Source organism: Mustela putorius, unplaced genomic scaffold (genome assembly GCF_011764305.1).
Source record: "Mustela putorius furo isolate JIRA1106 unplaced genomic scaffold, ASM1176430v1.1 tig00003969_pilon_pilon_pilon, whole genome shotgun sequence".
NCBI classification, from domain to species: Eukaryota; Metazoa; Chordata; class Mammalia; order Carnivora; family Mustelidae; genus Mustela; species Mustela putorius.
Genome location: NW_025422112.1, coordinates 1,018,102 through 1,040,678, shown reverse-complemented (window position 1 = coordinate 1,040,678; position 22,577 = coordinate 1,018,102). Strand labels below are relative to the sequence as shown.

Genomic DNA, 22,577 nt, shown 5'->3' with positions numbered 1-22,577 from the left:
CTGCACACCAAGACTCAGACAAGCATCCCATGGTTGTCAATACTCCACATATATTGTCACATATCACTGCCAAAAGAGTGGTGCTGTCCATGACACCACTGAGAGAAGACAAATGGAAGCTCTATGCTTAGAACTTTCCTGTACTCTCCCTGCTGTGTTTCTTTCCTTGACTGATTTTCATCTGTATTCTTTCACTGTATTAAACCATAACCTTGAGTATAAGACCTTTCAGTGACTTCTGTGAGTCCTTATAGCAAATTATCAAAACTAGGGTTAGTCTTGGGGAGTCCCCTAACTTGCAACTGGTGTCACTAGTGAGGGGAGCCTGGCGGACACTGTCCTTCTAAGTTCACACGCTGCTATATTTCTGTCTTTCCAAACCTTGTTTATTCAACCCTTTCATGATGGATTGCCTTATGGAATAAATACCTCATTTTAACTAGTGTCTCTTAACTTGGATCCCAGAGATTTTTGACCAATACACTGATAGGCCAAATTGTTGTATTACTATTAATAAGCAAGAAACTTAAAATAACAAAATTTCACTTTTAGAAAAGACTAGAAAGATCATCCATGGCAACCCTTCCATTTTCTAGATGAGCAGCCTAGTAGTTAAAGAAAACTACATAGCCACTTATAAACAATAGGTGTATAAATTCTTCTGACTCCCAGATGACCATTCCTCAATCCATGCCACATTAACATTAATTTAAATACAAATTTAGGATTAGTGGCTAGAATCTCAAGTCAGTTTGTTTTTGCACCCTTACCGGTATGGTTGGAGTTTGTGTTAAATTCACGACCAGGAGCACTGGCTGCAATTTTGAGGGGTGATGGTTTTATCCCTGTTGTCTGATTCTCGGAGTCCTTGTCATCTTGTGGCCGATAGGAGTCTGCGGAGCCAGCTCCCACAACTGGTTTGCTCACATCCTCCAACTTGTGGCACACCATTTGGTTTCTGATCCTTTCTTTAATAAAGAATGGAAAAATGTTAAAGCACACTGCCTTTGTTTTCAACTGTCTTCTAACATGAGAAAATAATTTATTCCTGGGCAGTGACATACCAAACGAAGGGCAGTGGGAATGACCTGCACTGGTCGTGGGCCATAAAGTGGTGTGTTGTCTGTAGAAAATTTAAACTCTGGTTGCTTTTTACCATTACCATGCACTGGCCATTCCTATTATCCCTGCCTTGGAACACCACTGTTCCTGGATTAAGTCTCTTGTTGTTTGATTATCTCCTAGTTTCAGCACTGTTTCAGAATCTATTAAGTTTAGTTGGAATTCCAACATGTGATACGAAAACTTGTTCCACATCTTTACTATGGTCTCCCAAATCCTTAGTAATGATCTCTACACTCGGTCTTGGAGCAGAAATATGCTTCCCTTCTTCCATATATGTTCCTTCTGTTGTGTTCTTTCTTTTTTTTCCCCCTCACCACCATCCTACTTCTGCTCCCTTTCAATTCTGAATATTTTGATTGGCTAATTTTATATATTTATGTTATACCTTGACATTTGCTATCTTTTATGTTGTCTATGTAGAAATAAATTTTAGGTCTTTGTTTTTGCTTCTCCCCTTGATGAAAAGAAAATGTTTTATGAAAAGGAGAACAAAATAGAGATTGTTATTGGCATCATATTCCTGAGAGATCATAATAGCTAAGATACCTTTTGAGTTGGATATATCCATTTCTCCTACTTCAGTTGAGAAAACATGTTTCGTGACTTTCTTTCTTGTTCTTCTTAATTTACTCATCCTGCTGGCTTCAGTCTCATTACTTTCATCTCTCGTATCCTGTAATAATTCATAGACAAAAAGGCAAATAACAGATCTTGCATGCAACTAAATTTGCATGTCAAGAAAGTATGACAATTGGAGAGCTAAGTTTTCAAGTGCATATGAAAGACTTTGATAATGAACAAAAAAAAAAAGACTTTGATAATGAGGTAAATTTTGTCACCTTCACGTGCTCTTGAATAATTCAAAATTAAGAAGCCCAATATTCTCCTTATAGTCAGGATATTCTGCATTCCTTTTATATATGGTATAGTAGTGTCATTAAATAAATTGTCCAATAAGTGAAGATTTCTATTCTTTTTTTTTTTTTTTTTACTCTGGGATATTTTATATTATCAATTCCTAAAAATATTTTACCAAATCCATTTCAGCTGCAAAGTCTTTTTTTTTTATGAATTCCATCTTTTTTAGAATCTCTAACCTTTTGACCAGAAGCACCAGTACCTGAAGAATTTAATTTTATTCTTTTTTCTTACCCCATCCTTAGTATATCAATATTTACTTTACTTCAAAAAAGCAGTTGCATTCATAAAATATTATTTTGCATATGTAAAACAAGTGTTATACTCAAACAGTTTTATAGCCTAGGAAAATCTAAAAGATATTTTAAAACGAAACAATCTAACTTTTAAAATCTAGTTCTAATCCTTGACAAAATTCCTTGGTAGACAGACCTGTCAAGGACTATTCCCAGCAAGGAGCTGGGCAGTGAAGCAGGAGCGGAGAGTGAAGAGCAGAGACATCTCTGCACCAACAGTGGGCAGAATCACCCCTGACGTCCCAGAACACAAAAGCTAACACTGAAAAAAAAAAAAAAAAAAAAAAAAGAATAAGAAAAGCTGACACTGGTATTTTTATGTTTTTTTTACAAACTCTCATTGTAGTTTGAAGACAGCAGAAGAAAGGGGAAGGGGCAGGGTCAAAACTATAGTCTAAAATGTTTTGAGCTATTATCTTTTTGAAGAGCAGATTCTGAAAGACTCCATATCTTAGAGCAACTTCTAAATACATGTCCAGAGTGGTTTCTGGGGAACAGCTGTACTCATTTGTCAATATCAATTCAGCCTCCGAAAGCTAAAAGGAGAAAAAATAATTTAACTGGTATTTACGTGTACTTAGGACACTTTGTTATTATTGTTACTATGCTTAAAAAGATATATTTCATAGGACAAAATCTTTGTCATTTTAAAATCTCACATCTTAGAAAATTGTGGTCCTTTTTACTCCAAATAATTTTATATTTGGATGGTGTGATACTTATTGTGAGATATAGTAGTTCATTTTTTTCAAGCAGTTTATTATTTTATTTAAATATTTTTCCAGGGGCACCTGGGTGGCTCAGTGCGTTAAGCCTCTGCCTTCAGCTCAGGTCATGATCCCAGGGTCCTGGGATGGAGCCCCGCCTCAGGCTCTCTGCTCAGCAGGGAGCCTGCTTCCCTTTCTCTCTCTGCCTGCCTCTCTGCCTACTTGTGATCTCTCTTTCTGTGTGTGTCAAATAAATAAATAAAATCTTTTTTAAAAAAATAAATATTTTTCCAATACACTTCTGATAGAATTCTGAAAGTGATTTGCTCACCTATTGTACATAGTTACCATTTCCAAAATGACCTTGCCAGAAATATACATTAAGTATTTGCATTTTTTGTGTCTTTACAAATACATGACTCTAACTTTATTAAGAAGTCTTGTTTAAGGGTGCCTAGGTGGCGCAGTCAGTTAAGATTCTGACTCCTGGTTTTGGCTTGGGTCTCATGGGTCCTGAGATGGAGCACAGCACTGGGCTCAGCAGGGAGTCTACTTGAAGATTCTCTCCCTCTAGTCTCCCCACCTCTTGCACACACACTTGTGCTCTCTCACTCTTTCTCAAAAAAAAAAAAAAGTCTTTAAAAAAGAAGAAGAAGAAGTCTTGTTTAGAAATGAAATACTTGGTCAGGTATATAAAAATGAAAGGAAATTAAACAGATTAACATTTGTGTTTGTTTTACCCGTTGGGGATCCTCTCACATACAGATTAAAGGAATCAAATGAAACAGACTTGAAGATTTCTCTCAGCTTTAAAGTCTAACCTGTAATTGAATAACAATGTGCTAAAACTGAGCACTTTGTCAGGCACATTTCTCAGCATAACCCTAAATAGAATCTCTATTTTACAAATGAGAAAAGTGAGACCCAGAATGACTTGCCCAAGGCCACAGCGTGAAGGAGAGATGCAGTTTACAAATAGGTCTTCCGGTTTCAAAATGCTGTTCTACTTCCTAAATGCCAGAGATTTAGAGTTTACAGGAAGTTCATTTTAATAACATTCACCTGCTTTCATAGAAACCAGATCAAAAGGGAAAGTTTAAGAAATAAACAAAGACAATTCAAATTCACCTAGTTACTAACCTGAGATGTTCATCAATAAAAGCCCAAGAACTAAGTCATAATACATTGCCTCTGACTCTGTAATAGATGTTCAAAAGAATTTTTTTTCAAACGAAGAATACATTTAGTTCAGTCCTTTGAATTTTTTTTTATATACAAGAATGATCAAAGTATAGACACAGTTCTAACAGCGGAACCTAATTTATTGTATCCCTGAGTTACCCTGCCCCCAGTAGAATGTTTTCATTCTCCTAAATCTTTTGGTTATATTTGGTTACAATATGATAATGTTTCAGTAAAAAAGCCTACTAGCCAAGATTCACGAAGTTTGGGTTCTGACTTTTCCACTAAGTAGCAAGTACTTCTGGAGCCTTGTTCTTTTTATCTGTAGACACTGCTATAAATATAAATATACCCAGCAAATATATTCATGTTTTATAAGTATTTTCATTACCAGGCAATACTTTATATGTCATTTAATATAACAACATCAAGAGAACATTTATAATTACCTATATTTTGCCAAAGCAGATATAGGTCCACAGAGGTTAAATTATTTATTTAAGGTCATATGACTGCCAAGGAAGAATGGGAATTCTTTAAGGAGGTTCCCACATCATTATTACCAGAATCCGAGGAAATTTCACTTCTGTTAGTTGATGGATCCGGGAAAGGCCCAAATGCCCAAGAGGATTAGTAGGATAGTCACAGAAGTTAAGAGAGTTGGGAGGAATCTTAAAGGACTCTTATCAGCACCTGTTTACTGACTAGAAAGTTTTCACTAGGGGCGCCTGGGTGGCTCAGTGGGTTAAGCTGCTGCCTTCGGCTCAGGTCATGATCTTAAGGTCCTGGGATCGAGTCCCGCAGTTTTCTCTCTCTCTCTCTCTGCCTGCCTCTCTGCCTACTTGTGATCTCTCTCTGTCAAATAAATAAATAAAGTCTTTTAAAAAAAATTTTTTTTCACCATTTCTCACACATTCAGTAATATAGTTCCAATTTACAAATCTCTTGCTTGCATCATTATGTTGGACAAGCAGTGCCTTATGTATAGTAAGTACTAAACAAATGTTCATCCTGATTATTATTACCTAAGCACCATGCATTACTGGGGATCTCTGTTGGGGACATACCTCATTCTAGGTTACCACATGGGCCCCTGACTCATGGGCGATGGCTCTTACTGAGTCAGAACCTAATCCTTTACCTGAACAGCTCTAGATTCTGAACAATAAACTAGGAGAACCTCTCAGAGAGGTTAGGGTATATCAAGCAGTCTGAGGGTTCTCAGAGAGGGTACTGTGACCGATATGCTCATGCTCGGACCCTAGTATTATTATTAAACAGGCACAGTATTTTATAAAGAGTCTTTACAAAGCCAGGGAAACTAGGGCAAGCTTAAAAAGAAGAAGGGACACTTAAGCTGAAGATAGAGGTGAAGTAAACCAGGTTGGAAGAACCAGAAGCATAAGCACAGTTATGCAATTTTATTTTGATCGCATGGCATAAATATGCAGATCTAATTCATGCTTAATTTAGACAATCTCAAAATTCTACTACAGCAGGTTGATCCCGACTTGATTTGACATTTCCAACAGAGAAGCTTTTCCTGCTTCAGAAATGTTTCTGCTCTTACTCCATTAGATGACTCCTTTGTCTCATACATGGGCCTGGCCTTAAAGAATGTTTCATATCACAAGAATTTTCATTATTCAAGTTTTTCTCATCACATTGTTTCTTTTAAAGTTATTTTATGGTTTAATACAAGTTTGTCATTTTGCAATTCAATGCAGTGGTTTGATCAAATTAACTAAAAAAGGCTTCATCTAAAGGGATCCTTCCAACCATTAAATTTAGACCCTAATTTGACCTAATAAGTTTCCTTTCAATGTATTAACTGGTGTTATTCAGAATCTAAATATCACTGATTTTATTCATTTGTTTTTAATTTTCTCTAACAGCTACCTTTTTACTATCAATACTTTAAAAACCTTTGTTTTGACCTCTGTATGTTGGCTACAGTCTGAAAATATAATCATTAAAGCATTTACCAAACACTCGGATTGGGTGCTTGACAAAGAAGGCAACCCAAAAAAAATCTCATAAAGCTTTAACCTCTGTTAGAAATAATGGTGAAAAATGATCAATGATTACCAGGTGTAAAAGAATATGAACGTGCCTTCAGTTTCCCTAATGTGTGCTCTTCAAAGAAAAATGGAGGAAAACGTATTCAAATATTTACAGAAGAGATCCTTGAAAGAACACATCGCAAACTCTCATCGACTAATCTAAAAATATCCATACCTGTTAACTACTAGTTCTACTTCTGGCAATTTGTTCTAAGACTATAATACAAAATATATAAAGTTGTATGCATGTCCAATACCGCCTTTGTTATAGTAAAAACTTGAAAGCAGCACACATTGAAGTGGGAAGGGCTAAATGCATTGTGGTAATTCTGTCCAATGAATTCACCATTTAAAAATGAGTGATTCCATTCCCTATCCATGTCACCTGGATTACCAGGATGGTTACACCAAACTGTCCTCCCTCTGTTCCCCACTTCTCCCCATCCTCCAGACTACTGCCCACAGTGCTTCTCTAAATCACAATTTTGGTCTTATGATTTCTCTGCTTGGGATGCTTCCACAATTTTGCATCACCTTCAGGAAAAATTCAAATTAGTATTCTCTGAGGCCCTGCCAAGGCCAGTCTCACCAATCCCTGCACACCATTTCATGCACAAACTTCATCTCCATCCATGCAAAACTAGTGTGCAAGAAGACCCACACTCTTCTTCTTTCCTAGGTTCTTATCAATTTTCTAGTCTGTCCCAGGGAAACAGTTATCTACTCCTCTTGTCACAGCTCAAAATTAACCCCTTAGACAATTTGCTAGAGCCACTCCATTCAAAGAAGTTCAATATTCTCAAATTCCCAGTGAAAGTAGATCCCTTATTGAATTTTGTAATCTATTCAAAATAACTCATAATTATTGTCTTCTTCATCACAAGTGATGAACGTTTAGCCTCCTCCAAGAGATCTTACTTAGTGCTTTGTAAAATAATTCTCAGAATCCTTATCATTAACTCTTCATTTGTATACTTTTTTCTCTACGCCAAAAGGCAGTGATTACTTTAACCTAAGAACTATGGTTCCTTAAGTGCCAAAAATGTATTTAGGCATCCTTCTAGAATTAGGAATCATTGCAGCCCAAAATACAAGGAACTACTTACAGCCCCAATATCCACTTGGGCAATGTAGAATAGAGATGAGGTTGATCTGACTATGGTTACGGCTCTGGGGATGGAGAAATGAGCTTACTACAGATAGATTTGGGAGGTGGATTTGGCAGTTCGGTGATTGACTTGATAAAGGAAGTGCAAGAGACAGAGGTTCAAAGGTGACAGCCAGGTGTCTGACAAGGGAACCCAGAAAGAGGAGGAGACCTGAGGGAAGAGTTGCTGGCTTCTGTTCTAAGTACATGGAATCTACAATAACTATATCATCTGACGTCATCCAGCAAGCAGTGGCCATATGGGTCAGAATCCAAAAGATGATATGAAAAGTAAAAAGCACAACCCTGAAAGTGGTTGGAATCATTAAGAGAAAGAGCAGAGCTTGAGAAAATAAGAGGACTGAGACAGAAACAATAATGTGTGCTAAGTAAACATAGGAATGGAATCCCAAAAAAGCAGTCAGAGAAAAAAATGACCAGAAGGTGAAAGAAAAAGTTGGACAGAGTGGTTTCATTGATAGCAAAAGATAAAAGCTGCATTAAAAGAAGGAAACACCAATAGGCCTGCTACTGAAATTACAAACAAGGTTGCTATTAAGACTAGTCCGTTGTGTTTTGCAAACCAGGTCCCTAGGGGCATTGGAAAAGGCAGGTTCAGTGAAAGAATGTGAGCAGCAGCCAGATGGCTGTGAGTTGAGGAGAAACGAGAGGTGCTTAGTCCAGGGTCGGCATCTGATAAGCACGCTAGAATCGTTCTCTACAGTCAAAGGAGACGGTCAGGATATACAGCTGAAAAGTAAGAAGAGATGGAGACAAACACAACGATCCCTGGAAAAGTGCACAGGGGTCTGCCCAAGAAAAATTTATGTTGCTTTTAGGAAGATCAGACTTACACATGTTTAAATGCTCAGTGAAAGGAGTTAATAGAGGTGTTGAAAAGAAAAAGGTTTTTAAAAAGGTCCTTGAAAGGGTAGAAAAGACGGAAACTAGAATTGAAATGAAGGGATTCACTTTAATGTACCCTCCTCCACAAGAGGAAGAAAGAAAGAGGGAATATTAGAAGGAGAGAAGAGAAAAATTAAGGAGGAAAGGAAAATTAGGTGAAGGAGATGACGGAAGGAATTTCAGATGACAGAACAAAGCCTCAGGACAATTAAGTTTACCTAGTAAGTGGCAGAATCTGAAAGTGAAACTAATTTTAAACCCTTGATCTTTCTTATCTATTCTTAGCCAGTTGCAGAACTTCCAATTTTCTCTGCTAGGAGATGCTCAGACAGTTTACATATGGAAGACTAAATATTTAAAGAGAATGCAAATGGTTTGCCATCGTCATAGCAGAGAATGTTTAAAAAAAAAAAAAACTCAAAGAACAAAACTGTTCAGTGCCCCACAGAAACCGGAGATTTTTAAGTTATAGTGGCATCAAATCTGCACAGGTAAACTATTTTTCTTCCAGCAAAGCTCTTTCAGAGAAGTGAAAAACACAGGATAGAGGTTTTGTAAGGATACAAACTTAGGAAGACAATGGCAAAAATAAGTTGAAGATACTTGCAAGAAAGACTAAAATAATGAGATATGGAATCCAAGATCGATGGAATAGAAAACGAGATCAAGAAAGACCGACAAGGGATTGGAGATCCCTAGAAGGTAGCATTTTAGATGTATCATTGAGCTAAATATATTGGTTAGAATAAACTTGGAATCAAGAAATACTTTCTAATAAATGAAAGGCAACCAATGTTGAAAGATAAGACCAGAAGGAAATTTTGACTCACATCTCTCCTTCATAAATGATTCAGAATGAAATATCTTTGACTGTCCAATAAAACCTGATGATAATTCAGTAGGCTGAACACTTTCCCAGACAAAATATTACATGGACTCCCTCAGTTTTGTGAGGAGCTGAGAGAAGAGAAGCTCTGCTAGTGACAAGCTGCTCCACAAGGACTCTGTCCCTTTACCCCATTAATTCCACCTTTCTTTGAAGATTTTTTCACTGTATTTATTCTCAAAGCCACACCTATCTTCAAGGTTATGATTACTCCCTTTAAGACCCACGAATTATAGAGAAACAAAGCTTTGAATCTCACTTCCATTCCCAGCAAGACAGCAAAATATGCAACAGCAGCAGCAAGCCTGGAGCAAATCTCGCTTCTGGGAGTAAGGCAATGCAAAATCTGCAACAGAACATTCCATATGAGACAAGTGTACTTAGCCGATAGTTTCAGAGAGGGAAAAATGACTTTATAAACATCTAACACCATGTCATTTTCACAATAGGAAGCTAAATAATAAACAGAGCTAAAATAATAAAGGATCAAGAATTTGGCTATTACCTGAACTTGGTGCTAAGCACTGGCTTTCTTTTTTACTGAAAAAGAGATCTCTGTATTTTCCAGAGAAATGAAGATTTTCTCTCAAAAATATCTATGTAAATAAGATCAAAGTATTTTTTTGAAGGCTTTGTGATGGGCAGAAAAGCAACAAATATGCTTCAAAAGTGAGAGAAGATTTGTAGAAAAATTTAATATACATGTAGTATATATTTATGGTAATGATTTCTATAATATGGTATGAAATAAGATCCAAGAACATTATAGAACTGTCAGCAAAGATACCAGCTAATAGGATGCTGCAGATAAAAATATTGGGCCCATAAAACGGGTGCCTGGGTGGCTCAGTGGGTTAAGCCTCTGCCCTCAGCTCAGGTCATGAATTCAGGGTCCTGGGACTGAACCCCGCATTGGGTTCTGCTCAGTGGGGAGCCTACTCTCACCCCACCCCCGCTTGCCTCTCTGCCTACTTGTGATCTCTCTCTCTTGTCAAATAAATAAATAAAAATCTTTAAAAAAAAAATTGGGTCTCCTCAAAAAGAATATTTTAAATGTGACAGCAAGAGGTGTTCCATCTTTTAAAAAAAATATGATGTGCTTAGGGCTAAGAATACTAAATATAGTTCTAGTTACTATCCCCAGGAAAACATTAATGGGCTAGAAGTGGATCAATATGTGTTTATTTATATAAATGTACACCACCTAGAATAGTTATTACCATACAGAAAGGCAAATAAAATTCTACTGTGTAAAAGAAGGTGCAAAACTCTACAAGGCTATAAAAATGAAAACTTAGGGGAGAGATTACTGGTATCCACAACATAATGAAGTATATATGACAAGAAACTCTTGTTAATCACTATGTTCTAAGCACTGAACACACATTAATTCATTTAATCTCTCCACAAAATCTCTTGCCGTCAGTACTATTAATGTCCAAATGAAGCACAGAGAAATCCAATGATTTGTCCCATCTCACCCAGCCAGTAGGTAGTAGAGCCAAGACTAAAATACAGGCATTCTGGTTTCAAGGAAAATACTCTTAACCACTGCACATGAATGAAGCACAGACCTAATTTTTAACATCAAGAGAGGTGCTTAAAGGGAGATAGATTTGAGGTAAATAAAAACAAATATAAAATGAACTAAAAACCTTGGAATCTAAAAACAAAACTGAATTTTAAGAGACCAAACACATTTAAAATATAAAAATAGAATCAGGAGGTCTTTATAGAGTTCCACAGACAAGCATAAAGCAGGGACCATTTGGGTAAGCTGAGGTAGGAAAAACCCTAGCCTTGAGTCCTACTTCTAGAAAGTCAGTCCCAGCCTCCCACAGAGCTGCACTTAACAACACAGCGCACATGCGTACGCGCGCGCGCGCACACACGTACAGACACATAGATGATACAGGCTACAGAGCAGAATGAACCTCTGGTCTCACCCAGATGGAATCCGTTCTTCCTGCAATATGGAAACATCACCTCTATGCGTCTACCTGTGCAGATGTTTTCCTTTGCGTCTACCTCCCAGATACTGAGGCACGAGCATCAGCCCCAGGGCAGAGAACAGATCTTCCCCAAATCGCTTGGTGACTCACACAGCTCAATACCACACACAAGGCTTTACTGATAAATAGATTTTAATTATCACGATGTGCTGCCATTTCCTTCAATTTGCGACTTCATACATGCATAGGGTCTACTTTGGGGAATACGAATGTGGTTTTGATCTATTTTCTGTTTACTACGGCTAAGAATTTGGCTGAATCCATGACTTTATGACATTGTTTTGAATAGAGAATCTCAGTAAAATATTCTTTAGGGAAATGCCAAATCTAAGACTAGGAACTATTCATTTTCACTGAAGCTTCTACCAAGGAATTTGTTCAGGTTGGGGGAGTAATCACCCTGGGATATTTTTTCAACCATACAACCTGCCCTTTTGATTCATCAAGCCTTTGCTCAGCTGCTGCGTTTTTTGCAGTTAACCTCATGCTGCTGCTGCTCACGTTACCAGAGCATCTGGCATGGAACAAAACCATTCTCCTTTCCAGATATTAGTTAACTAGAAATGGAATGTCACACACCACCTCCCTCCCACCTCCCAAAGTCTTTCCCTTCCTGAGAATACAACCCTACACAGGGCAGCACAGGGGCTATTCAATGGAGAGTTGGGTCAATCAAGACTCACTTTTATTATATCTCTTAAATATAATGTTCCATCCCAGTTATCAAGGAACTTCTTCCCAAGAGACAGGGTTTGTCTCTTGCTGTGAAAATTGTGTCCTTTCAAATCATACTGCTAGTTTTTCTACTCTCCCATCAACATTGGTCTAGACTGGTCTTGGGAGATTGTGACTCAAAGATTTTCACAAAATCTGGGTCGCCTGGAATCCTTGGCTAAAACTATAGGAGGTGGAGATAGGAAACACAATTTTGACATAGGCTCACCAGTAGTAAAACCTAGACCAAGAAGACTTTGAATAGTTAGACACCAGTATCTCAAGACGGTACTAATGTACAGGGGCACCTGGGTGCTCAGTGGGTTAAGACTCTGCCTTCAGCTCAGGTCATGATCCCAGGGTCCTGGGATTGAGCCCCACATCTGGCTCTCTGCTCAGTGGAGAGTCTGCTTCCCTCCTCTCTCTGTCCCTGCCTCTCTGCCTACTTGTGATCTCTGTCAAATAAAGAAATAAAATCTAAAAAAAAAAAAAAAGTACTAATGTACATACTAGTTACTTTCTCTAAGCCATCATTTGAAGCTACAAATTTACTTTCAGATAAATTCGTTCTATGAAACAAACACATCTGTCATTTGATACCTCTGACAATGACAGGACACTGATTGCTGAGCCACAGCTATTCCCAGTGAGTCCCTTCTTTACCTACTGTTACCCAGTTTCCTTATGGAAAGTACATCTGTTGTCTCCATCTCAAAGCCTGCTGCCCATACTCATTATACATAGCAGTGACCCCATTCTTCCTTAATCTTCTAGATGTCTTCTCCACTAGATGGAGGGGTAGGGATCAGGTCTGTTCTCTTTCTGCCACTATTTTAAACACAGGGCGTTGGTCTACCACTGTGCTTTGCACATAATAGTTTTGCTTCTTGTATTTTATTTTCTTAATTTCATCTAAAGAAAACCCACATCCTCCCAGATTTGACCACAGCGTGCCTCACAGTCTGCATTTCAGTCTTGCAGAATGATCTGCCAGAAATATAAGAGTAGATGTTGGGTACATACACATTAAAACTAGGAAGAAATGCTACATGTTGACAACTGAGTGTTTTAATATATTCAAGAGCAGATGAGAGGCCATCACTATTTAAAATGCCGTGAGTTTCAATTATAATTTGAAAATGGGTTCTCACCTTTAGCCACTTAACCTCAAACCATTTTTAATACAGTGAGACAAAAGCTTTGAGAAAAACAAAGATCATGCTCTTGATAACAACCAAAATAGGCATAAAAGAATTTTATAGCATCCTTATGCTTCTGAAACCCAGTGCCTAATGAAGTTATTTTCAATGGTCTTTCAAACTAAGTGAGCTGTTCTAACGCAAATTCTGGATTTCACTTTTATTATATTTATAAACTCAATGCTTAGTAGAGTTTCTTCGCAAACTTCTCCAAAGCAGACATAAAGCAAGTATAATCATGCTGTCCTTATTCATACTGGCACTCAAAAATAGTTGACACAGAATAATAAAAAGCTTTGCTGTCAGTATTTTGGTAAATAACATTTTAACTATTAACTTCATACCTCCTGCAGAAGGTCCCCTTCATCATTCATCTCACACTTTTTTATTTAAGTCGACTTTGGAAACCACAATATCCCCAACAAATGCATTCAACATGTATTTATATGTATACCTGAACCAAACACTGCGGATGATGAATTCCATGGAGGCTCTTTCCAGAGGGGTCTGGCACGTAATAAAAGATAAACACTGGACTCTGATGTGTCACGCCCAAGGCACAGTATGCTGGAAATGCACTAGAAGAGTCAAATGACAAATGCTCATTTATGCCTGAATCCCTACAAACAAAGGACATTACAATGCTTAAAACTGTGTTGATTTTGACTTTTTCTCCAACATACTGCATTTTGTTATGTAACAATTGTATTCTAGAATGAATCTATTGTTACACTTAGATGATGACACATTTATTAGACAACTATGCAATCACAGTCCACAGACAAAACACAAATGGAAAAATACAACTGTCAGTGACCCAGATTTGTACCAATGGCAAAGACCCGCTCATTTGTAATTCGCATTTTTCTTTTCCTTTTTTTTCCTAGGGTTCCTTCTCGCCTCTAAATTAATTCTGGTCCTTCGTTACATAATCACAGCCATCTCTCTTTAGCCTTTCTAATTCTACAAATATTAGTCTCTGACAAAACCCAGGCCCTCCCAGCTGGCCACAAGGATCATAGAACCATCTACAGGTTGCCCCACGAGGTCCTAGGAACAACCTCAACTCAGTTGGAAGGAACAGGGAATGCTTTCTAAAAGAGAATTTGAAATTATGCTTCTGCTGCCTTCAATTGCCACTTGGAATTGGTGGGGGAGGGTAGAGGGTTTTTCTAAATCAAATCAAATCCTCTCTAAGTATTTTCCATGTATGAGTGTATACTCTCCATAGCTGATCACGTCCACCCTGGACTTTGCCCAGCTTAGCACTCCAGCCCATCAGCCAGGCCTGATTCTCTTGTTCTATTTCCACAGTTGCATAGTTATTATTTTTGTTTGTTGTAATCAACTCCACTCTTCCCTTTGTATCTTTGCTCATCTTTCCCCCGTCTCCATCTTTGGGTCTCTTTTTTACCTTACAAATTTCAGTATCTTCTCAGTTCACCCTCTGTGTCTACTTCTAATCAAACCATAATACAGAATTAAACACACTGTTTACAGTACTGCTATACTGCTGAGAAATTTTGTTCTTTGTTCTTAATTACAAAACTTAGTATCTAAAAAGCTTTTTGTTTCTCTCTTAAAGATTAAAAAATCAAATTGGACCTGTTTAATTACTTTCAGTTGATTTTTTGTAATTTCATCCAAATCTAAATGTTGATTTTCTTTAAAAAGTTCAATAAATCAGGACAAAGTAAAAAAAGTATATAGCTGAAGTTTGCAGGTAATCAATATTATTTATATAAAATACAACACCCTACATACCGTTTTTACCCATAACCATACCCTCTTTCTTTAACCTCCTTAATTCATAATTCCCATTCTAATAAGTAAGATAAAATTAAAATTTTGTTGTATCATAAAACAGGGAGTTGGTACATTTCTGAAAAATAGGGCAGATCAATAGTTAAGTCTAACTAAGTTGTTAGAACTCCTTTATTATTCATTTGTAAGAGTTTTCATGTCACATGCAGAGCAGTTTTATCTGCACAATAATGGCATGAGCTGCATACCATAAGTCAGTGAGATCTCAATTCAGAGATTCTAATTTCTGGTGACAACTTATTCATTGAGCATCTATCCAATTCTATTGTACTCACTAGACTTCTACCACATCATCTCCACTCTCCCAGTCAAATTGTTGTTTTTGTTTTTTTTTTGTTTTTTTTAATAAACATCTATTTTTATCCCCAGGGGTACAGGTCTGTGAATCGCCAGGTTTACACACTTCACAGCACTCACCAAAGCACATACCCTCCCCAATGTCCATAATCCCACCCCCTTCTCCCAAACCCCCTCCCCCCAGCAACCCTCAGTTTGTTTTGTGAGATTAAGAGTCACTTATGGTTTGTCTCCCTCCCAATCCCATCCAGTCAAATAGTTTTTAGACATTCCTCACTCAAAACCTCAAGATAAGCTACTTGAATAAGTCCCTTCCACAACTTCTTCCACCAGTCTAATTCTATATTTACTAAAATTAATTGTAGTTATTTTCAAAATTACTTACCCAAATTGCACTAGTTATTGCAAATGCGCAGTTTAATTAAAACTAACTCAAAGGAAGATGTTTCACATTGCTTCAAAACTAAGACGAGTGCTTTAAAAGGACTTGAAAATGGTATGTCTTAGTTTTCTATGTTTTAACAAAAATACCATTGACTAGGTAGTTTATAAATGATAGAAATATATTTCTTACAGTTCAAGAGGCTAGGAAGTCCAAGATCAAGACACCAGCAGATTCAGTGTCTGGTAAAATAGCAGTCTTTTCAGTGTGCCCTCACATAGAGTTTTCTGGAGTCTCCTTCACAAGGGTACAAATCCCATTCATGAAAGATTCAGTAAATAGCAGTACATGTCTAATAAAAATGGTTGCTAAATACTGTTTAAGTAATATGCCTGTAAAAAGTTAAGATAATTTATTAAAGTATTTTATAAGATAAATTATAAGATAATTTAATAAAGAGTTTTCTTTTGGTTTGGCTTAAGATCTTAATCACTAAATAAAAAAATAATCTTATATTATTCTTACATGATGCACTATTATAACAGTTTATATGAGAGACAATATGAGATTCAAATCAATGAATGTATTGATCCAAAACAAAATATTGATCCAGAAGCAATAGATTGGTTGATAAGTGTATAATTACATTACTTAGGCTAAAAGAATGTCTTTAAATAAGTACTCCTTTTTAGGATACTTTACTTCAGCTGACTTTCCTGGTTAACCAACCAATTTTTTACTTGATTGTTTAAGATAAAGATATCTTTATAACTTTTTATCTGTATCTTTATAAACTTTTCTTTAAAAAGTGGATGAGACCATTTGGAGAGAGATCTCAGATGTAATACTTGCATTTACTTTTTTTTTTTTTTTTTTTTTTTTTATAATTTTTTATTTTTATAAACATATATTTTTATCCCCAGGGGTACAGGTCTGTGAATCACCAGGTTTACACACTTCACAGCACTCACCAAATCACATACCCTCCCCAATGTCCATAATCCCACCCCCTTCTCCCAAACCCCCTCCCCCCGGCAACCCTCAGTTTGTTTTGTGAGATTAAGAGTCACTTATGGTTTGTCTCCCTCCCAATCCCATCTTGTTTCATTTATTCTTCTTCTACCCACTTAAGCATTTACTTTTGTTTGTTCAAAAAGAAAAAGAAAATCTAACCAAAGGTCATAAGCGAAAAAGAAAATAGAGATGGGGACAACAGAAAAAAGATATGAGTGGTAGAAAGCACATGGACAAATTGTAACAAACTTTTAACAAACCTCCAAAAGCTAATCCTAAGTAATCAATGAAAAAAGTCAAGAAACAATGCAATGTGCATTGTACAACTTCTCAGAAAGAAGAAAAAAAAAAGCAAGGAAATGAAAGAATAAGAACAAAGGGACTTAAAAAAGAAGAAGAAATGACCATTCTAGGAGTTTGACATATGAATAATAAGAGTTTCAGAAAAAGGAAATAGAGAAAAATAGAGGGGAAGGTATCCTCAAAAATAGTCATTTCCCAGAATTGAAGGGTATGAGTTTCCAGAATGAAAGGGTACACTGGAAAATTAGCTAAATGGATTAAAATTCATACAAATCAAGGCTCGTTATAAAATTTCAAAACTCTAACACATACAATGTATTTCTTCATACAAGGGACCCCAGACTTCTTAATAGCAGCACTGGAAGCTGGGAAACAATGAAGACAAGACTTCAAAACTCTGTGGAAAAATACCTAACCCATCGTCCTATACTGAGTCAAAACTATTGATTGGATGAGCAAAATCGAGATATGTTTCACATACCACTCATATACCCTTTCTCGGAAAACTAATGATGCATATGATTTTCCAAAACAGGAAACCAATACGGAAGAAAACCCGAACTCCAAGTAACAGCAGATCCAGCATGGGGGAGAATAAAGGGAAACTGATAAAGTAAAATCTCAGAATGACACCTGAATACCAAGAGTAAAGTACTGTCAGATATCTTCACAACAAAGGCTCAAGAAATAATTTTCAAAAAGGACAAATTCATTAAAAACCTCTTGTGTCTGAATGGGGAATAATTGAAACTGAATTTTTAATGTATACATAGAATCCTTACACATAAGCAACCGGGGGTGGGGGGGGGAGACAATTAATAACCTCACAGAAAAGAAAAAATGATATGGGCCAGAAAAAATAATGTTGTAATAATACCACATGGCTCAACTGTGGACAGCTTTACATATTCATGGTAATGTAAATACTAAATATTGATCCTAATAACATTTCAGTGTTTTATTACAACAACTGTGGAATTGGAAGTGTGCATGTGTATTTAGGGAGGATCAAGGAAAGAGAGCTAAATGCTCGTTTATCCAATGTGAGAAGTCCATAGTTAATGCCAAAAAACTAAAGATGAGTAAATAGTAAGAAAAGTGCAATTTTTAGAGATACTAAGTTAAAACAAAAAGATCCAGCTAAAGAAATTGGGACTTGACATCTTGGGAAGGGAAACAGAAGTGGGATGAGGAACTGTTTGACTCTTTAAACCATGGCATATGTGTCTTTAATAAACTGAAAATTAGTGTGTTGGGGAGATGAATTGTTAATATTCTCTCTTCAAAAAGCAGTTCTTGCAATTGTGTTTACTTGATTTTTTTCTTTCTTTCTTTCTTTTTCTTTGGTGGGGGAGGGGGGTTAAGAGGTCTCATGTAATTTCATTATGTCCAGTTAGTCACTTTATCTTTTTGCATAACTTTATAGAGTGTTTATCATATCATCGAGTATTTTGCCTGACTTTATATCTCCCACCTAAGCTGTGAATTCTAGAGGGTTTTGATTCTATTTTATAACTCGAGCACCTGGAACACTGCCTATTTCATAATAAGAGATCAATATACTTTTGTTGAATGAATGAATGGGGTATGAGAAACACTGAATTTACTACCTACGGAAAAAAAACACCACACTTCTGTTATGAGAATTAAGTATATATCGCCAAAAAACCGTCTCTTATGCTTTTCTAAATCAAAATTTTGCGATGACTTAGTCTCAAGTGAGAACCTCCATTCTCCAGTCTTTCACTGTAACTACTGAAGTTATCATGAGTGCTTCATTTCCATTAGATAAAGGACTAAAAACATCCGTTGTCAGACATCTTCCCCAGAAGTGACAATTTGTATTCATGATTATGATTATGTTTTAGGTAAAGTCAAAGCCCTTCATACAGTTTACATGCCAAACATTTGAGTGTTCTCTGACCAGGTTGCTACTTTAGAAAATAACATATATTATTTCAGGTTTATTGAGGATCATTATAGCGGTGTTCAGTTAAGGACGATTCACAAACTGAATGCCACATTCCCACCACATTGCCTCCTAGATAGTAGACAGAGTTAAGGATAAGCTGTACCTCTACTTAAATCTAGATGACTTATGAATAATTTTTTTCTACAAATTAGATTTGTAATCTATGTACAAAATATTTTTAAAAATAAAGAATTAGACTCTAATAGGACACAATCTCATTTGAAAAATTTGACTTTCATTGTGTGCTGGCTGTTATGAAAGATGGTAGGTGATAATCTAAATGGTATATATCTCAAGTCCATGGGTGTATTTTATGCTATTATCACAAACAAATTTCTGAAAGCATCATACATTTTAAAGTAATATGTCTTTAATTAAGCAAATATACTTTAGAAAAAAAAAATTTAAAAAAAAAAAACCTTCCAAGGATACCTTTTTCATTGGCCCACTAATTGAGCTTCTTCAATAAAAGCCTTTTTGCCTAGATAGTGGGTTTCAATCTCTTTACTTTGGAACTGTAATCTAGACGAAGCTGGAGTATCCACGTGCTTCCTCTACTCGAGTTGTAAAAGCTTGTAATTATGACAAAACCTTTAGGAATTTTACAAATGTTTAACACTGTTGCAATATTATAAGAGATAAAATAAGTACCCTTACATAGTTCTCTGTGTGTACAGGTGAACGTCTAAGTGCTTCACAGATACTAACTCATTTGATCTCCCCAAAATTAATGAGGTACTTCACAGATACTAACTCATTTGATCTCCCCAAAATTAATGAGGTACTATTATTACCCCCATTTTACAGATGAAGTAACTGAGGCACAGAAATCCCATGTATCTTGCTGAAGCCCTGCAGCTTAGGTGGCATGGCCAGGATCTGAACTCTAATAGCCTGACCCCAAAATCCACACTCTTAACCACAAAGGCAAGATGGGAAGGCACTCAAGCTTAAAAAAACACAGAACCCAAGAAAGCATAAATATATGCATATATATAAAGTGAGGAAACTCTAATTACCTTTGTCCCTTTGCAATTATGCAAGCCTATCAGGAGCCATAGAGCTTAAAGGAAACTCTGCTGGTATCCCCTATTTCACTCACACATGTTCATGTGTATATATTTTAAGTCACGTTAGGAAATTCTCGGGGTTTTGCACGTCCATTTATTCACCCCCTTATTTGATACAGCCTAGCACCTGCGTGGTGAAGAGCTGCCATCACAGGCAACTCCGTAGGCAGCTACCATGATCACTTGTTGTGCTTGGAAAAATGGTATATAGCCAAATCTGTGATATTAGCATGAGATACATTAAAGGTCTTACTGTTGTGAAAATCAGTGTCCCAGAAGCCAAATGTTAAGAAAGCGTTGAAGAGATCGATGGGAAGAAACAGTGAATTGTTCTAAGTCCATATTGAACATTTCTCATTCACAAGCACGTGTTCAATACCTACTATATTCAGGGACTGCATCAGGCAAATGACTACAGACCCTGAGCCATGAATCCACGATTCAAGTCTTTCCACTGCCCGTCTTCTGAGACTACATATGGGAAGACTGTTCAACGCGAGCACTTCTCTTGCCAAAAAGAGGTAATCTAATTGAGTGGATCAAGAGGACAGTGGCTAAAATGATTAACGGAATGATGGGATTCATTGTATGAGAACAGATTGCAGCAGCTCAAGTTTACTGAGTACCACCAAGGGGAAACAGTGGGTTGTTCACCACTAAGTTACTGCCTTCTGATGAATTATTTAGCAGGACTGGAAGAGAAAAGGATGCAAATTGAGTACAAGATTAAACCCATTCTTTCACTGAAGAAGAAAAGAGGGAGAAAATGAAACCACAAGAATTCTGGTTTTATTTCATGTTTATGTGTATTATATGTTACAAAATAATGCATGAGAACCCAAAGTTCTCAGCACTGACTGCTAAAGAAATAGGATAAAACATGTCCAAAGTGACTAAGGGCCTAACTGATTTGTGAGAATAATAAATGAATACGAAGAAGAGAATTGTCTTTCTAAACATCTCCCCTCAGACAAAAATCATAGTTTTGGGTCAGCAGGAGGCCTTGACAACAGGGACAGAAGGATACTCCCACTTTTTCTTTCTCCAGATTTGTGGTCGTTCTAGAAATTGGTTGGGTTTGCTCCTCGTTCACATGTACCCAGTTGTGACGGGCAAGCAGAGAACCTGCCATTGACACCCTCAGTTGCGGAGAGTGTGACCAAACATTGTGAAGACTAATATTTGGGTTCTCTCAGTAGTTCTGGAACTCCTGATCACAACAGCTTCTGGTAATTCCCTCCACCTACCCAAACGTCTCCTCTCCCCAGTTCTGCCCAGAAACAGCACATTTTCTAAGGAAACAGGAGATCTGTTTACAGGATTGAGATTTTAAGTCTATCATTAAAAAAATACTTTGGGTAGGGCTGAGTAGGGGATCAGTGATTTCATGAATAAGCAGAAACACACATGGGGTGGGGGGCTCCTGGGGGGCTCAGTCAGTTAGGCAGCTAACTCTTGATTTTGGCTCAGTTCATGATCTTAGAGTCCTGGGACTGGGCCCCACACTGTGTCCACATCTACACTCAGCACGAGTCTGCTTGAAGATCTCTCCCTCCCTCTCCCTCTGCCCCTTCCCTGGCTTATACTCTCTCTCTCTCTCTTCCTCCCCCTCTCTCTCTCTTCTCTCTTTCTCAAATAAATAAATAAATCTTAAAACACACACAGGAAGGGAATGGGGGATTTTTGTTGTTGCTTTTTCATGTGTTCTGGAAAGGGAATTTCTCCTATCATCTGACCCTTCTATAAATTCCATTAAGTAATAAGTACAAAACAGTGCTACTCCCTGAAAAAAGGACCTGACAACTACATAGAGTTGATAACGTAAAAAACTAGTTTAATATCATTTTAATACAGCATTCTCAATTATTATTCATATATTTAGCCAAACTCTATAAAGTTAAATCAAGTGAATCATGAATGTAGGAGGAGCATGAAATCTGAGTCCCAAGGCGCATAAGGAGCTTTCAGTCACATGTAATGAGTTAAAAATTACCCCAAAACAGCCAGATCTCTATTTAAAAAAACAAGGGGAGTGTCACAGAATACACTGTTATGACACCATTAATTTAATGACTTTGCTAGTTGGTGTTATCCATGTTTTCTCCTCTTACTAATGGGAGAGTGCTCAAATACTGGGACAGTGCTCAGAAATGATTGGAAATTCCAATCAGCATTTATCATATTTAACAATAGAATAGTAATGAACCTAGTATATGTTAAGATAAATAAATATATTTTATTCTCCAAAGCATAAAAATGTAACAGAAGCTTGACACCATTTTACATTTTTGCAAATCTTTTTAATATCTAGAAGTCAAAAATCACTAGAATCTCATCTTGGCTTTTGCATTCATTCCGTTGCTGTACCGTATGCCATGCAGCCTCTGGGCAACTCCACTGTACGTTGTGAGAGAATGAGTGTGAAAAGAACAAATAACATCTGAGGATGGAAATAACTTTGACTTCATAGTCTCCTCAAAGGGTCTGGGGGCTCCTGGGAGACCCTGGACCACACTGAGAACTCCTGTTGTAGTGGAACAGCCAGCAGATTAAAGACCAG

At 37.0% G+C, this 22,577-nt stretch overlaps 1 protein-coding gene across 4 annotated transcripts in view; it reads right to left on the bottom strand.

Moving 5' to 3' along the window:
• The window catches only part of LGSN (lengsin, lens protein with glutamine synthetase domain), a 40,129-nt gene that overhangs the window by 14,427 nt on the left and 3,125 nt on the right, over positions 1-22,577 (bottom strand). Inside the window, exons 2-5 of one of the 4 annotated variants that reach the window (XM_045070413.1) lie at positions 13,610-13,733; positions 2,476-2,601; positions 1,672-1,798; positions 771-968 (exon numbers count right to left, since the gene is read on the bottom strand). In XM_045070413.1, the coding sequence (XP_044926348.1) occupies positions 771-968; positions 1,672-1,759 (286 nt within the window). In that variant the 5' untranslated portion in view covers positions 1,760-1,798; positions 2,476-2,601; positions 13,610-13,733. Of the gene's footprint in view, positions 1-770; positions 969-1,671; positions 1,799-2,475; positions 2,602-4,186; positions 4,341-13,609; positions 13,815-22,577 lie in introns of those variants that run through there. The other 3 variants (XM_013047390.1, XM_004775646.2, XM_004775648.3) reach the window with 3 other exon arrangements.